The sequence below is a fragment of the Pinus tabuliformis genome, chromosome 2_1 (genome assembly GCF_031772625.1).
Source record: "Pinus tabuliformis cultivar Carrire ecotype Pingquan chromosome 2_1, CPIR1, whole genome shotgun sequence".
NCBI lineage: Eukaryota > Viridiplantae > Streptophyta > Pinopsida > Pinales > Pinaceae > Pinus > Pinus tabuliformis.
The window spans coordinates 956614937-956628100 of NC_142299.1; the positions used below are offsets into that span (position 1 = coordinate 956614937).

The following is a 13164-nucleotide window of genomic DNA, read 5'->3' on the forward strand; positions in this document are numbered from 1 at the left end:
TAATGTATATTGATGTATAAACATACATGTTTCTAAAGAATTTGATCTGTAAAAATGACATATCTTTTCTCTTATTAAAGATCAGTAGAATTTAGGTTTACGTCTACTCACACTCCCTTGTTTTTAAATTTTTGTAGGATTCTGGTTCAGTGATCAGGTAGCATTTGAAGTAGTCTATAATTCAAAAAATTAAAAATATGTGTGGTGTGATGTGTCTTGGGGGGGAATATGATTATGACCTTATGTTTTGTAGATTTTTTTTAATATTGCCACTTCGATGTAAACATTTTCTCTATTTGAGTGACAGCTGGTATGTCAAAAAGCTGATTGCCTTTAGATGCAGCTTTATGAGTATTTTTTTCCTAATGCTGATTTCTTGCTGGAATTCCTTGAGGTGTAAACAATTGTATTTAAATACTTTAATAACACATATTTAAATGGTACAGCTCCATTGATATAAACATCTAGTTTTCCAATCCATTTGATTGAATTTCATGCTGATGTACTTGTGCATTATCACAACTGTTTTATGATATATCATGGTTTAATTTTAAACTTTTCTTTATTTGTGTTTTTCCATCATGTATATCCACTTGGAAGTGAAACCTTATGAATCCAATTATTTGTTTAATGCCCTTTAACTGGGAACCCTTTCATCTTGTTGACAAAATATCTAAATCTATTGTTTATACTCAAATTTTGCATTCTGTCCATGCAAATCATATCTCAAAAGAGTCTGTGAAATATCCTTAGTGTTTCACCCTTCTAGCTTGTGACTCGTGAGGCTTAATGGTCTATCGACCCCACAGTTATCAAGCTTTGAGGTGTTACTGCACACTGTTCTTACAGCTTATATGCAATTAATGAGCATCTTATATACCAAAGATGCCATAATGGGGAAGTATCAGGCATCATTTTATCTATTCTTCTATCCATGCGCCAATTTATTCGAACAATCAGTAGTCTGCAGCTTTATATTCTTTCAGTCTTTTCAGCTTTTGCAAGCAAGAGTATGGTAATGTTTTCTGTTTTGACCTGCAGAAGGTCAATGTTACTGATAAATGTCATGCAATTTGTGTATTAAAATGCAGACTAGAAATGCTTTGTCAGGGACATATTCAGCTCCGCAAAGGTCTGCGAGCTCTGCTGCCCTATTGGTTGGAGATCCAGCTATTACTAGAGACAGGGCTGGCAATTTTGTACTTCCAAGAGCTGATGTTATGAAGCTGCGTGAACGTTTAAGGAATGAAGAAGTTGCTGCAGGGGTATGGTTTTGCAGGCCAAAATCTGGGTTGACTTACCTCTATGAATCTTCAGAAGTTGGTTACAGAAGAAAAATGTGTGCTCATGCTCGCATTCTGGCTTTGGAAGAGGCCATTGATACTGAATGGGTGTACATGTGGGATAAGTTTGGTGGCTATTTACTTCTGTTGCTTGGTCTAGCAGCAAAAGCAGAAAGAGTGCAGGTGACTTTGTGCCACTATTTTCATTTGCAACTAACTATAATTCTTGTTTGTTTTACTCAGTGCGTTAATGCTGGAAAGGTGTAACAATAAGTTGTCTTCACATTTTGATAGGATGAAGTTCGTCTACGGCTATTTCTTGACAGTATTGGTTTTTCGGACCTGAGTGCTAAGAAAATCAAGAAATGGATGCCTGAAGATCACAGGCAATTTGAAATTGTACAGGAAAGGTAACATTGATATTATGGAGATAGACTCAAGGGAACACGAAGTCAGTTTAATTTTAGAGTACTTTTAATCCTATTTCTAATTAAATTTCGCTTTGTTTAGTTATATTCGAGAAAAGGAGATGGAGGAAGAATTGCTAATGCAAAGGCGAGAAGAGGAAGGGAAAGGGAAAGAGCGGCGGAAAGCTTTATTGGAAAGAGAAGAACGGAAATGGAAAGAGATGGAAGCTTCCATTATATCCTCTATTCCAAATGTAGGAAGCAAAGAGGCAGCTGCGATGGCGGCAGCTGTCCGGGCAGTTGGTGGTGATGCACTTTTGGATGATGCAGGAGCACGGGAACAGGTTTCTAGCATTGCACGGCGTATTCTTGCAGCACAGATGGCCCGCCGAGCTGAACAGGTATGTTTGTATTGTCTATGCTGGACTAAATTCAGGATGCATCTTTTGCTTTTTCTGCATGAATATACAGCTGTTTTGAGAGAGCATATATGCCTGCTTTTCCCATTTCTTTGCTTTAATATATGCACATAGGTTGGGAAAATAAATATTTGGAAGCTACTCCCTTAAGATCTAGTGGATACTGATTGAATCAATTTTAGCAAAAAATGTAACAATTAATGTTTTAATTGTCTTGTGTTTATGGGCATTTCTCACGGAATTTCATTGATATACTTGACAAATGCCTTGGGTAATCTGGTTCCATGCAGGCAACAGTTCCACTTTTCTATTCGATAAACTGCTCTGCCCTTTTTCTAGTAGCTGATAATTTTTTTGACTTTGCTTTTATCTCTTTCTGAACATTTTAATTATAAAATTAGCATCTGTCAAGCATAGAAATAAATTTAGAAATTCTTAAGTCCAAAGAGTTAATGCACAGGAATAACACTGTATGTCAAACTTTTTTTTCTAGAAATTAAGCTTTCAAGTACTCTATGCGTGAGGATTCTGCATCCGTTAGACATGATTTTTCAAACTATAGTCTTTAACATTTAACCATGATACACAGCATTTCATGTTTTAGGAGTATTTTCTGCATGAACATTCTCTGATTTTTTGATGTTGCTTCATATTTTCCAATTCAAAATGGTTAATTTTTACACTCTTCTTATTATTCTTGACAGACAGGGGTTCACGGTGCTGTGTGCATTCTTGATGATGAGCCTCGGACAGGAGGAAGGCACTGTGGTTTAGTAGATCCAAATGTTTGTCAAAGTCAGAAAATCACGTTCTCTGCATCTGTCATGATTCAACCTGAATCTGGACCAATTTGCCTTCTAGGAACCGAGTCACAGCAGAAAGTTTGTTGGGAAATTTTGGTTGCAGGTTCTGATCAAGGTATTGAAGCTGGTCAAGTTGGCCTAAGACTGGTAACAAAAGGCGGGAGACAAACTACCGTGGCGAAAGAATGGAATATTGGCGCTTCAAGCATTGCGGATGGAAGGTTTGGGCTGATTTTACCGGTTTTTATAGTTTTCATATTTCTTTAAATTGAAAGTGTAATTCCTGCCGCCTATTATAAATATTGTATTTTTTATGTTTTAAAATCTGTCTTTTAAGGCACATATGGGTTCTCTTTGTTTGTTGTATATTTCAATGTTGAGATCTAAAATATGACAAATGGGAAATACAGGTGGCACATTGTAACGGTGACCATTGATGCTGAAGCTGGAGAGGCTGCTACTTATTTGGATGGGGGTTTTGATAACTATCAAAGCGGGTTGCCGTTGTGTGTGGATGGTGGACTTCTGCAGGATGGAGCTGAAATTTGGGTGGGCATTAGACCTCCGTTGGACTTGGATGCTTTTGGGAGATCTGATAGTGAAGGGTCTGAATCAAAGATGCACATCATGGACGTGTTTCTGTGGGGTAGGTGCCTGACAGAGGATGAAATTAATGCCGTATATACTGCAACAAGTGCCGATGAATACAACATGGTGGATCTTCCCGAAGATGATTGGCAATGGGGTGAATCACCTAGAGTATGTATCTATGTACAATTTATCTCTCTTCTCTTCATGAGAAATTTGTAAGATATGTGTGTTTTCCTTTTGAATTTATGTTGTTATATCACCTCTATTTTTTCTGGGAGAGTTTGGAAGTTATTTGGACCTTATGGTTCGTTGAAGATATTAGATTTGCATGAGTTTTCTTTTAAACATCTTGTAGGATAAATTATTTTATTAGTTCTTATTGTTTCTGGTCTGGTGGACTGCAACCACCTGACTTCAATGAACATGATATATTTATCTGAGTTCTGAACTTATTCAATTATGTTGCAAAATGTTAAGGTTGAGGAATGGGAGAGTGAACCTGCAGATGTGGATTTTTATGAGCGAGATGAAGTTGACTGGGATGAGCAGTTTTCAAGTGGCAGAAGAAGAAGGGCAGAAAGAGAGGGGCTAGCCTTAGATATGGATTACATTACAAGAAAGTTGAGAAAACCCAAAATGGAAACACAAGAGGAGATAAATCAACGCATGCGTTCTGTGGAGTTGGCTGTTAAAGAAGATCTCATGGCTAGAGGGGAAGCCCACTTTACAGATCAGGAGTTTCCACCAAGTAATCAATCCTTGTTTATAGACCCAGAAAATCCCACAGCAAAATTACAGGCAAGGATGCCCTCTCTATGTGTAGTTAATGCTATTTTTTTTTTGTTGACTCAAAAACTTGTGGTTAGATTTTTTGCATCCATGTTTCTGGGCCATATTATCACAGATGCGCAGATCTGGAAGGACTTCTGCATATTCTACCTCCATTAGTTAAAAGAATTCTAATTTATTTGCAGGTTGTGAGTGAGTGGATGCGCTCATATGAATTGGTAAAAGAGAATTGTGGGGATTTATATCCATGTCTTTTTGCAGGAGCAGCTAATCCTTCCGATGTCTGTCAGGTTGTTTCTTCTTTTAACTATTTATAAGAGTGATGATGGTTGATCATAATATGTCTTAATGATTATTTCATATTAACTTCCCCTTCTTGTTATTTCTCTTGCAGGGTCGACTAGGTGATTGTTGGTTCTTGAGTGCTGTGGCAGTGTTAACAGAAGCATCACGCATATCTGAAGTTATTATCACTCCTCAATACAATGAGGAAGGTGTATATACAGTCCGATTCTGCATTCAGGTAAGATTGGTGGGATCTTTGTATGAGGCTCTTCAAACCATGTAAATTTTTAAATACATCTTAAAGAAATCATACTTATCCTGTTTAACTCAGCAAGCTAAAACTTTAATATTTTATGATTATACCTAGGGAGAATGGGTTCCAGTAGTTGTTGATGACTGGATACCATGTGAATCACGTGGGAGGCCAGCATTTGCCACTAGTAAGAAGGGTAATGAGTTGTGGGTCTCAATCTTGGAAAAGGCTTATGCAAAATTACACGGCTCTTATGAAGCACTGGAAGGTGGTCTTGTTCAGGATGCTCTTGTAGATCTCACTGGGGGTGCCGGTGAAGAAATAGATATGAGAAGTTCTCAAGCGCATTTTGATCTTGCCAGTGGAAGGCTGTGGTCTCAGTTGTTGCGTTTCAAGCAGGAAGGGTTTCTTCTGGGAGCAGGGAGCCCATCAGGCTCAGATGTTCATGTGTCTTCTAGTGGCATTGTTCAAGGACATGCCTACTCATTATTGCAGGTATTTGTATCTTTCTAAGTGTGCCTTTTTGTTTGTGTGTAATTTGACATGCTTACACACATTGTACTTAGGATTATTGTACTGATGGTAGAAATAAAATTTGTGATAAATTATTTTCATTAATGATGATATGGCAGCTGATAATGACAGCTTTTTGTGGATCTCCACAAATGCTCATTACAACCATTGTCTTTCAGGTACGTGAGGTAGATGGTCATAAGCTTGTGCAGATACGGAATCCTTGGGCAAATGAAGTTGAGTGGAATGGTCCATGGTCAGATGCTTCACCTGAGTGGACTGATAGGATAAAACATAAATTGAAATACACTCCTCAGGTATTGTTTGCTTCCCAGCATAATTTAGAAGAGAGGTAATAGTTTGCAAGAAGAACTTGTGTATTTCCTTACTTTTTCAAGTTGAACCTTTTTTCAGTGCACATTCTCTTAAGGCTATAATAAGGATTTTATTCTCCTCTTATGTTATTTGTTTATTCTCAAGTCTTATATGAAATCGTTCTGTCACTCTTCATATGTGCTTTTGGTAGTCTACATGCACAATCTCACAAAAGGTTGCATGTTTAGAGCAGTGTCCTTATTATGTATACGAGTTTGCATGCAACATTTTTCATTGTACATATAAATATTAGTTATTGTGTGCTTCATTGTTTTTATTTGCACCTTATTTTCAGTATTAAGAACCCTCCTTTATTTTCTACGATTACTGGCAATGATATTGAAAATTCCACTTACTGTGGATTTTGAGATTATGATATTGTTTTCTGTGACAGGCAAAAGATGGCATTTTCTGGATGTCGTGGGAGGATTTCCAAATAAACTTCAGATCCATTTATGTTTGTCGGGTTTATCCCGATGAAATGCGCCATTCTGTACATGGACAATGGCGTGGATGCAGTGCTGGGGGATGCCAGGATTACGATACCTGGCATCAGAATCCACAGTTTCGTTTAAAGGCAGTGGGTCCTGATGCACGTATTCCAATACATGTGTTTGTTACTTTAACTCAGGTGGCTAAAGAACCTTTTGTCCATTGTCTCACTGATTGCTTTCCCGACATATAAATTCCGTTTATCTAATTTATTTTTGTTGTTTCTGTAGGGTGTGAACTTCTCATCCAGAAAAAGAGCTGGTTTTGGGAATTATCAATCTAGTCATGACACATCAATGTTATATATTGGAATGCGCATACTAAAGACATGTGGAACACGGGCAGGATATAATATATTTCTGCATGAGACAGTAGGTGGAACAGATTATGTAAACTCACGAGAAATAGCCTGGGAAATGGTCTTGGATCCAGAGCCGAAAGGGTACACCATAGTGCCCACAACTATCCATCCTGGGGAGGAAGCTCCCTTTGTACTCTCTGTTTTCACAAAAGCGGCTATTGTTTTGGAGCCTTTATGATCTTTTGGTCAGGACCCTGCTTCTTTTAATAGTAAAAATATTCTCCACTTCATAGAGCCAGAGCTGAAATGGTGCATTATAGTTTGGCTATAATCTATCATGGGGATGGAGCATGCCCTTGTACTTCTGTTTGCAGCAAGGACTTAGTTTTGGTATCTCTATGGTTTTCAAATGATCCAAATCCCTACCTAAGTACATATGTTCCTGTGTCAAGGGTTCTGCGCATTTGCAGCTCTATACAAGGCTCTTGCTCTACCAGATGACCGTCATGGCTCAATTTTGAATGCTCTGGTACGTTCTTGCCTTTCTTAATCCAGAGATCTTTATTGTATCTGTATCTACAGTGTAGTTTCCAATAAGCCTTGGTGAGCATTGAAAACATCTTTTCCTAGTGGCACTTTTGTCAATAGTAAACCATATTACTTCCTGATTGTTTTCATTGTTATGGAAGCAGGTATATACTATAGACGTGGTCTGTGGGTTGAGCATTCCAATTGAACTGTGGGGAAAATGACGTCTAATGGAGTAATCAAGTAAGCACAAAACTGGTATGGTTTTCTCCTCGTCATCCTTTCTATTTTCTGTGCTGCATGCTATTGGCTCTGTCAATTTTCTCTATGAGTAGAATTGTTGCATATGTGATCCGGCATAGACTAAAAATACTTGAGTTTTGCTGTTATCTGAAGATGGGTATATTCTGAAGATGCAAGAGTTTTATAGTCACTCTGATGATTTACCCATGCACTCTCCATTCCAAATAATTTTTTTAGTATGCATCTTAAAATATATATTTAGATTTAGTGTGGCAAGTTGGTGAAGCAGGTCACAGTAATTTTGAAGTAAACAACATGTTTTAGGGTATCTATTTGAAACAACAGGCCTGATAATTCTGAAGCAAGCATTTTTTCCTTATCCTGGCCAACATCTTTCTATGCATTCTTCCAATTAAGTTTATCTTGTGCATAACCTGTACTTATAACTGAAAGCTGGTGGCACTTTGGATTCAAGTTTCTCATCAGGAATGGCTGTTGTAGGATGTCAGTGGTTGAACAATGTTGGCAGGAGGAATGATGCTATCAGCAAATGAGGAACACTGCTTTCGGTTCTTCTATTATATATGAAGAGTGAGAAATGGACGGTTGAATGGCAGAACAGTGAATTTCATGCTCTCATCAATCAATATGATAGAATACTGTTGATTTGAAGTAAGGGTAAAGAATAACCTGAAGGCAGTAACTATATTTGGATCTTATTACTGCAGTTTCGTGTTATAACGTACAATTCATGTTGGATTTGATCATAGACATTCTGTGTATACTTTTCTTTTCCAGGGTTGGAGGAAATGTATGAGGTAAAGTTGCAACTTCCACTATAATCGAAGTTTCAATTCGTGGAAATAGACATAAGCTGTACGTCAAGGATATTTTCTGTGGGAATCTACTTGAGCCTTCCTTGCCATGGAAAGGATTTAATGATGATTTGTGAGATCATTTTAGTGCCACCAGTGATGAAAGAGTTCTTGCAGTTGCTGGATTATTTGGGCCATCTGTGCATTTGTTACAAGGTGCTTATATACAAAGATGTCAGATGTCTTGATCATCTATCTATAAAGCAGTGTTTCTGCTAGTTGTATAGTATAGACAAGAGAATTGTAAAATATGTAAGAGTAATCTTGAAGATCGTCAATTTGCTTAAAAAATGGGTCACCGTTGTTGCAGCACTATGAAATTGTAGTCTTCAGCAATAAAGTTGCTTTGTAGTATTCAGCCAGAGTGTATATATTATCTGTTGTGCAGTGCGTTTTTTGTTGGAATCTTATTCATTTTGTAAGGCTGCGATTCTTGATCTTTGAATTCATACTATTGAATTGTGAGGAAACCATATGTTATTTGCATATGGCGTTCAGTCTATGTTGTTGCTGTTATGCAATTTTCAATGCATTATCTCTTTTGTACTTTGAGACGGCACCTTCCACAATCAGAATTTTTGTTATATCTATGAAAAACGGATTTCCAGCATTAGAACCCTGTTTGTGTATTGAAAGGTGCCCCATTTATGGGGGGTTATGTAGCCATCTGCCAGATGCCATTGTAGAAGAGCTAGAATTTTAACATTGGCTATAATAACCTATTGGCCAAGGAATAGTGTCTTGTGGGAAAGGAGATGTGCCCTCCTTTTGGGGGGTTAGGTATAACCCTCTATTAATATCTCTCTAGACAAACTAGAATTTTGACATTGCCTTGGAGCCTATTGGCAAAGATACAAATGTCTGTAGGAAAAGAGAAGTTGCCCCTTTTTTAGGGGTGCGCTGAGCCATTTGTTAGATACCACTTTCAAAGAGCTAGAATTTTAACATTGCCTAGAGCTTATCGACCAAGGGACAATGTGTAGAGGAAAAAGAAAGGTGCCCCCTTTTTGGGGGGTGGGCAAAGCCATTTGTTAGAGACCACTCTAGCTAGAATTTTAACATTGCCTTAAAGCCTATTTGCCAAGGGACAATGTCTGGTTGACACTATTTATCAAATGTAAGCCTTGTTGCCTCTAAATCTCGCAGGCCTTGTGAGGGGCCTCACAAGACAAAAGCTAGACCTAGATACAACAATGAGGTGGAGGCCACTGTCACCTCAACACTCCACCTAGTGCTCTTTAGTGGAATTTCACAAGGAAGGCTTCCTGATATAAGTCACCTAACAGATATTTTAACTTTGTATCTCAAAGGTATTCTAACTCTATAGCTTAAAGGTGACGATTTCAATAGATTCAAATAGGGCAATTAGACTAAAAACTAGGCTCAATCCAATGAGAAGGAACAACGTACCCTCAAAAGAAGCTACAAGGAAGCGCTTATAGCGTAGGGCTTGGATACAAAAATGACACACTTAGGCATATAAGATCAACAAAAGGCTTGTAAGAAAGGTATGATCAACAAGGAGCAACAAGCCTTCAACATGCCTTAAGGTGAAGCCTTAATGCTAGTTTAGGGTTTCCTAGGCTAGAATTGCCTAGGGTTTGTGATGTTAGCTAGCTATTCCAACAATGCAAATTGCAAGATTTAGATGTGATAAGGTCTAACCAGCAACAACAACCTCAAAACAAGGCAACACTTGAAACCCATTATAATTTGGCTCAATGCCCTAGCCTTAACACCTGCCTTAACCAAATTAGGAGAGGAGAGAGAAAGGAGTAAAGTTTTTATGGTTTTGAACGTATATGTAGATGCCAGTGCTTACTAACTACTTGGGTGACGGAGTCTAAGGGACAATTATTATGGAAATATCAAACCCTTGAAAGGAGTAAGGGGGAAAGCCCTAAATTTTGACTTTTAAAACCCTAACTATCATTCAATACATAGATAAAAATAAGAGAAAAAGCTCTCTAGGATGTTCTTAGGGATGTTCAAGATTCTTAATTAAAGCTTGCAACATTTCACCAAAAAATTCATATAAAGATATGCACCTAGACATGGAATTTAGAAACCCTAGAAAAATACATTGCATACAATAACCATAAAAAATATTCAATAATAAAAGTATTCATAAGATATCTATGAACAATCCTTCATAATCCCAACATAACATCTCGACAAGGACTAGTCTCCAATAAAAAAATATCCACAAAGATCTCATCTCCACAAGAGTAGCGAGGTACAAGAGCTACGCTCAAATCTTCTAAGAGACCCAAATAGTCCACTAGTGATGATGAAATGAAAAAGGGAGGCGATGTTTTATTTATACGAGGTCTACCTCACCTAAATTTAACTAAGAAGCCCCTAAAACAAGTTTGATGGGTGAACATAAAATAATCCTTGGGTTACAAGCCAACCCACTAGCTCAACATGAGATAATGCCAAAATAGACCCACATGTGATTCACAAGCCTCTAATATGATGATGTCACACCTTTTTGGGCTCCAAATTCCTAGTCACGGTGAAAGGAAGGCTGAAGGTGCCTCCAAGCATTAGGATCATCCATCATTTGAGGAATAGTCCTCAAATCCAACCTCAAAGCAATTACAAGGGCCCCAAATCAAGCTGGGGTGCCCACATGTCATCTCCATGGGTCTCAAATGGTCAATGTAGTTCTTTCCCTATCCAATGCTAGGGCTCCATTAGGGGCAACAAACCCTACCAATCCTTTGATGGAAGACCATCCTCATATGTGCTTTGAATCATGGCTTGACCATCAGGAAGTGTCAAGGCCAACTTGGGGGTATGCTGGGTCCAATGGTGCAATCATCAAGAATCCTCTCTATGTTAGGCAAAAGAAGATCATCGCCCTGGGTTCTAGGGGTCCTCTAGGATGTGTATTTGCTGCTCAACTCATCATATTGCCTAGCGTTTTGTTGTAAGTAGGCAACGCTGTATCTGCTAAGTCATCAGTCTCTCTGCATGTCCTGGGTACCTATGGAGTGGGTGCCTTCAAGACCTGCGTTGTTGTGAACCACATGGCAAGACCAACCTAAAATCAAGTGAAAACAACTATTCATTAGAGATTAAGATTATAAAGCATATAAGTGGACCAAACTTGTATGTTAAGGTAATATTAATACTTAAAAATGAGATCACCTTCCAATATCTAGCTAGACCAAGCCTGTAAAGGTGTTCCCTAACTTGTTATGGGTTGCTAATAGACAACCCTATTAGGTGCTTCCAATCCCCAAGAGGAGGTGACAGTTCTAGGGTTTACCATTTAATAAATAGATGTTGGTGTAAATGAGTGGTATTGGAGGGGACAAACTTCATGGACAAGTGCCATGATTAGGGAACTATGTAATGGGAGTCCACATCTTGACTTTATAGATGTAATGAAGGGAGCAATTGTGAATTCATGAGTTACACTCCTTGACATGCTTTTTCCACCCCTCTAGTGTGCCTTTTACTTCTTTTTTAGAATGCTTTGTATTATGGTGCATAAGTAAAGGATCAAAGCTAGCGCTTTATGATATAGTGTTTAATTTTACCCCTTAAGATGAGGTGATTTATTGATTATCAGGGTCGGGGGCATGCGGGGGTACCTTTTAATGAGGTGGGGCATCAAATGCTCAAGAACCATGTGATGGCTAATGATGAGGGAGCTTTTTCCCACACTCTTAACATATGTCCTTGCCATCTTTTGCATTTTGTTTTTATTTTTGTTTTTGTTTTTGTAGACATAGTGTGATTATCCATTCTTTTATTTGCATCAATTTCTAGAGCCATGTTTTTCCACCCTACTAAAAGATGTGGATAAGATGTGCCAAATACCAATGAACCAATGACAAGTTAGACCCAAAGAATGGAGATGGTATAAACGACTTATAATTGGACATGGAAAGTGTTAAATATGGTGTAAGGGATAATGAACACCTTACTTCAATCCAAGTTTTCCAAGTAGTGCCCCTCCCATAGCCCTAAGGCCTGAAGGGAGGTCCCACTGGATTAGGGCTAAGGATTAACCCTCGTAGCAAGGTGAGAGAACAACTTTACAGTCAAGATCGGTCAATTTTCTAGATCACCCCTTTATGCGTGCTAAATACCCTATAAGCACCCAATGCCAAACTGATCAAAATACTTGTTGAGTAGCAACCCACCTTCATTTAAGAGGAATGCCAAATGGGTGGATGGATGTTAAAGGTAGGAGAAATTTGTTCTCCTATGGGGTTGCCCTTTTTGGTGGGTAACATCTGGCTTCAACTCGGGGAGATGAGCTCACCATAGAGTGCATAATCCATATGCTCAAATGGGGAGTTCATGAGAACTCCAAGAATACTTGGCTTGTAGACTTGTCATTTGTACAGTCAAGTCAACTTGTTTGGAAGCATGTGTATTGGGTGTTGATTATCACCTTGGTTCTATATGACAATAAAATTTATACAAAAATACAATCTAACTAAATGAGATATAATTTTTGATGCAACACAACAATATGAAGAATGCCCACATAATATGCAATGCAACTAACTACATATGATACATCAAGTTACTGTAGGAATATATTCGTTCAAGAGTTGGCCATTCATTGGTAACGAAACCTCTCTTTAAGAATCCCAAGGTGGTATGCATTCATACCAGTCAGGGTAATCACCTTGTAGGGTCCAAACCAAAGGTTATCAAATTTCTTGTGCATCACATGCCTTTATTTCCTTTTATCCCATAAAAGGACCATAGGCCCTGGTTGAGCCTTTCGGTCAAAAGTGCTCTTAATCTTTTCCTGATTTTTGCTTACTTGATCAATGATTTGATCAATTTGAGACTGCAAAACATCTTGTTGGTTAGGGAATGCTTTGAGGCATTCCAGCACAGGGAGTTGCAATTGTATCTCCTACATGAGTTGAAAAAGGTTGGAACTTTTGACAGCTGTGTGAACGACCCATAGGGCATACTTGTTTTTGCTATCTCAATTGTTTTTATTTTCTCCTAAATTTTCTTGATAATGGT

The 13164-nt window shown here is 38.2% G+C and overlaps 1 protein-coding gene across 1 annotated transcript in view; it reads left to right on the top strand.

Annotated features, from left to right (window-relative positions):
* Positions 1–7948, top strand: part of DEK1 (calpain-type cysteine protease family) — a 90200-nt gene extending 82252 nt beyond the window's left edge. The window contains exons 19-32 of the mRNA XM_089403573.1: positions 1092–1466; positions 1578–1693; positions 1794–2091; positions 2814–3133; positions 3323–3671; positions 3981–4301; positions 4478–4582; positions 4687–4815; positions 4945–5325; positions 5523–5660; positions 6113–6349; positions 6441–7040; positions 7204–7297; positions 7784–7948. Of these exons, the coding sequence (XP_089259699.1) occupies positions 1092–1466; positions 1578–1693; positions 1794–2091; positions 2814–3133; positions 3323–3671; positions 3981–4301; positions 4478–4582; positions 4687–4815; positions 4945–5325; positions 5523–5660; positions 6113–6349; positions 6441–6749 (3078 nt within the window). The 3' untranslated portion in view covers positions 6750–7040; positions 7204–7297; positions 7784–7948. The remainder of the gene's footprint in view (positions 1–1091; positions 1467–1577; positions 1694–1793; positions 2092–2813; positions 3134–3322; positions 3672–3980; positions 4302–4477; positions 4583–4686; positions 4816–4944; positions 5326–5522; positions 5661–6112; positions 6350–6440; positions 7041–7203; positions 7298–7783) is intronic.
* Positions 7949–13164: the final 5216 nt, after the last annotated feature.